The following is a 3,513-nucleotide window of genomic DNA, read 5'->3' on the forward strand; positions in this document are numbered from 1 at the left end:
TCTTGTCTGGTATTTGAACTCAACTTGTCAGATAGTAGGCATTCACCTGGGCTGCTGGTTTCCACGGTAACCCTGCATCTCCATCAGATTAGCTCAGAAGCCTGTTTCAAGTGGCTTCCTTTAGGTCGGTTTTATCAAGTTTTATCCATTAATTTCATATATCTGTCAGCTATTTATCCTTTAACTCATTGTTTTAACTTTTTCAGCTAATTTATCTAACTTTTACTTTACTTTTCTTCTAACCTGCCAACTACTTTTCATATCTAAATGGAAACATAGGATTTTAATTTAATAAGTTACTAAAGACCTATTAGACCAATTTGTATTATAAATAGTTTGTGAGGTTTATTTTCCTAACAGATAGTTTAACTGTGATGGAGACAAAGCGTTTCCTTTTATGCTTTCTCAGTGCAAGAGATCCATGAGCCAGTATTGAAAAGGCTGTGCTGATTTCTAATACAACTACCAGATGTCCCTGTTGAGACAAAGTAGTGTATGAAATACTCTTAAGCCTACATAGACCAGTGTTCTTTGATTTTAATATGTTTCCAAAAAAACATAATTTGATGTTTGTTTTCCAGGTGGATTTACAATGGCAGTAACAAGTGGGAATACACTAAGTCTTTTTAGTGGACATGACTTTACCCACAATTCCACTGATCTCACAGGGTTCACTTGGAGGATGGATTCCTCACACACGTGCACTGCAGACTCAAACTAAAAGCTGAGGGATTGCATCATCACCAGGCTTCAGGCACACATAAACGGGCAACTGTAGAACATGTACACAGTCTATTGATCTGAACGGGTTCACACAGCACCTCTACAGTGTGGAAGAAGGGAGGCAGGAGCTTTAAGAATAGGGGCATTTATTTTACAGAAACCATATACTTTACATAGTCGTCACTGATCAACTCAATTTCATGTTGCACATTGCTTGCACATGGTTAGCTTCAAATTTAAAGATGGGATGCACGTGAAAAGAGTAACAAAAAGAGTGAAAAAAAACATCTTACCGAGGATGAATACTATGGCCAGACACATCTACGTCCTGGTGAACGATGTCCTTTGTGAAGTTTGTCAACCAACCAGATTTGAGACTCAAACGGACCGAATTTTGATGAAACAATCATATAAAAAAGACCATTTTAACAACGGTATCAGTAAAATGACTACCAGCATAAACCAAGGAACATGGGGGTTTGTACAGATAGGAGGACAAAGGGGCATGGAAGCTACTTTGGAGGGTCTGTGTTGATGCCGTATTTCTCTTTTAGAAGCTTCAGCTGTTCCTCTTTCTTCTTTGTGTCCATCTTCTGGAAAGCCTGCAAACAGTGTTGATAAACAAGGGGAACACTTTAATAAATCTGGAATGGCTACATGTTTAAATATGTCGTTCTATTATTATTATTATCTGAATATATTAATTTCCCCAAAACTATATTTGTGTAAGACCTTTACAAAAGCAGATCCCACAATTTCCCTTTGACCTGGCGATCCCTACAGACACTGTAAATGTGATACGTACTCTGTTTGCATTGTAGTAGAGGACCACCAGGTAACGGTTGCAGACATTGAAGCCTGACAGATGGTCGCAGGCATTCTTGGCGTCAAAGATGTCTTCATAAACCACATACGCCGTTCCTCTTGATTCAGGTGTGTTCCCTCTGAGAGGAGAGAGAGCAAAACACACAAGTAGTAACAAGACCAATATAAGCCCCACAAAGCATCAATTGTGACAGATGTCTAAAATAATATATTTGATATTGAACAGCCTTTTTTAAGATAAAACATTGCTCTGACTCACCAATGTGAGTAGCAGAGCAATGTTGGACTGGTGGACTATTATCGGTGGACTGGTACACCTTTTATTACCTCCAAGATGTCGTCCTTTTATGCAGTTCTTTGGTTCCCCTATTTTAGTTTGACTGTTCTGCTTTATTTTGTATTTGTAATTTTCTATTCCTCTATTGTGTTCATTGCCTATATGGCATTGTCTCCTTTGCCTCATGTATTTTCTGAAAGTCTATGTAGAGCACTTTGTAAACCCTGTTTTTAAAGGTGCTATATAAATAAATGTATTTAAGAGCGATCCAATAACATACCAGAAATCAAGTAATAGTTTTGCATCCATTTAAAGCTTTAGAATGTCCCTGATAAAGCCCATGAATCAATCGATATAACATCACATGTTATAATAACACTCAAAGGTGACGTGTTGGCTCATTTCGTATGTGGCCCTCGATAGGCTTCTAACCATAATGGTCCAATGTGCTTCCTTTGGCCCGCTTAACCCCACAGAAGTGCACAACACTTACGTTCTGATTTGGCGGATTGGTCCGTATTTCCCGAAGATGTCGTACATTTCCTCAGCTGTGATCTTGTACGGAAGGTTCCTGACGTAAAGGATGCGGTTCACCTCAGGAGGCAATCGTATCTGCAACACACCACGAGTTAAACATCTTTTGAGATAACAATTCAACCAGAGGAAAGTAAATGACGTAATATCGTCACACACCCTACACCTCATACTACCTATAAAAGCTCATTGTCTCGTTACTAGCAGAGTCCATTTTAAATCCATATGAATAGTGATCTGGTGTTGCAGAGCCCGTCTCCCATCCCTCATTCAAATGAGCTCTGTGTTGAGGCACCAGTAACCACATTGAGCTAGCACGTTGTCGCTTTTGAGGCACTATTGTTATGTTTATGTTCGTGTTGCCATATTCACAAAACAAACTTAGCAAACCACAGATGGACCCACATAAGTCACCTACAGAACGAGCGTTAGGCGTTGTTAAAAGCAACAGTTTTAACAGCAAGTTAATGTGATTGTTTTCAATTCGTTAGCATGCTAGCTTTAGCCACATGCTAACCATAGCTCCTAGCCCAACTACGCTAATACCATTAGTCATTTTCCTCAGAGAACAGCAGACGTGCTCCGACTTACATTAGCGCGTTTCGCTGCTTGCATAGCCATGGTGAAATATTAGTACGTGTAAATAAGACCGCTGAAAACCAACACGCAGTATCCCGACTCCCTGCTCTTCCCGTTGTCAAAATGGCAGCGATGTCGTCAGGTTGTACGTACTTCCGGTTTGTCTTCTTCTTCTTCTTCTTCTTCTTCTTCTTCTTCTTCTCTGGCGGACGACAAACAAATATTGACGGTGCCTGCCGCCACTTACTGTACTGGAGTGTGTAACATCAACTATACTACTACTACTACTACTACTACTACTACTAATAATAATAATAATATTAACTAGAAAACTCGTTTCTCTCATTTCAGTATGTACGATTAATACTCTTGGAGTATGCTGTTAATCACACATATGGCGCCCGTCATTCCTCTAATTGTGATTGACAGGTCTTGAATAGGAGAGTTTATGTTTTTTTGCATTTTTGTATACATTTACGATGCAATTTGACTTTATCAACACGATGACATTGTTAATATATTAATTGTGTGCTGACAAGGAACAATCAATAAGGGAAACATATATTGTGTATTGG

The 3,513-nt window shown here is 39.1% G+C and overlaps 1 protein-coding gene across 1 annotated transcript; it reads right to left on the bottom strand.

Moving 5' to 3' along the window:
- Positions 1-852: 852 nt before the first annotated feature.
- On the bottom strand, positions 853-3,113 carry sf3b6 (splicing factor 3b, subunit 6). Its single transcript, XM_034527567.1, has 4 exons — positions 2,951-3,113; positions 2,319-2,437; positions 1,529-1,667; positions 853-1,325 (listed from the first exon to the last, which is right to left on the bottom strand). Exons 1-4 carry the CDS (start codon positions 2,978-2,980, stop codon positions 1,236-1,238), a joined length of 378 nt encoding a protein of 125 aa, XP_034383458.1. The 5' UTR covers positions 2,981-3,113; the 3' UTR covers positions 853-1,235.
- Between the last annotated feature and the right edge of the window lie 400 nt (positions 3,114-3,513).

This window comes from Cyclopterus lumpus, chromosome 24 (assembly GCF_009769545.1).
Source record: "Cyclopterus lumpus isolate fCycLum1 chromosome 24, fCycLum1.pri, whole genome shotgun sequence".
Lineage (NCBI taxonomy): Eukaryota > Metazoa > Chordata > Actinopteri > Perciformes > Cyclopteridae > Cyclopterus > Cyclopterus lumpus.

Excerpts from the sequence above, each read along its gene's own strand:
- sf3b6 (XM_034527567.1), bottom strand. The coding sequence starts at position 2,980 with ATGGCTATGCAAGCAGCGAAACGCGCTAAT. Across the intron at positions 1,668-2,318 it reads CCAATCCGCCAAATCAGAAC|AGGGAACACACCTGAATCAA; the intron begins GTAAGTGTTGTG and ends CTCTCCTCTCAG. Across the intron at positions 1,326-1,528 it reads TCTACTACAATGCAAACAGA|GCTTTCCAGAAGATGGACAC; the intron begins GTACGTATCACA and ends CACTGTTTGCAG.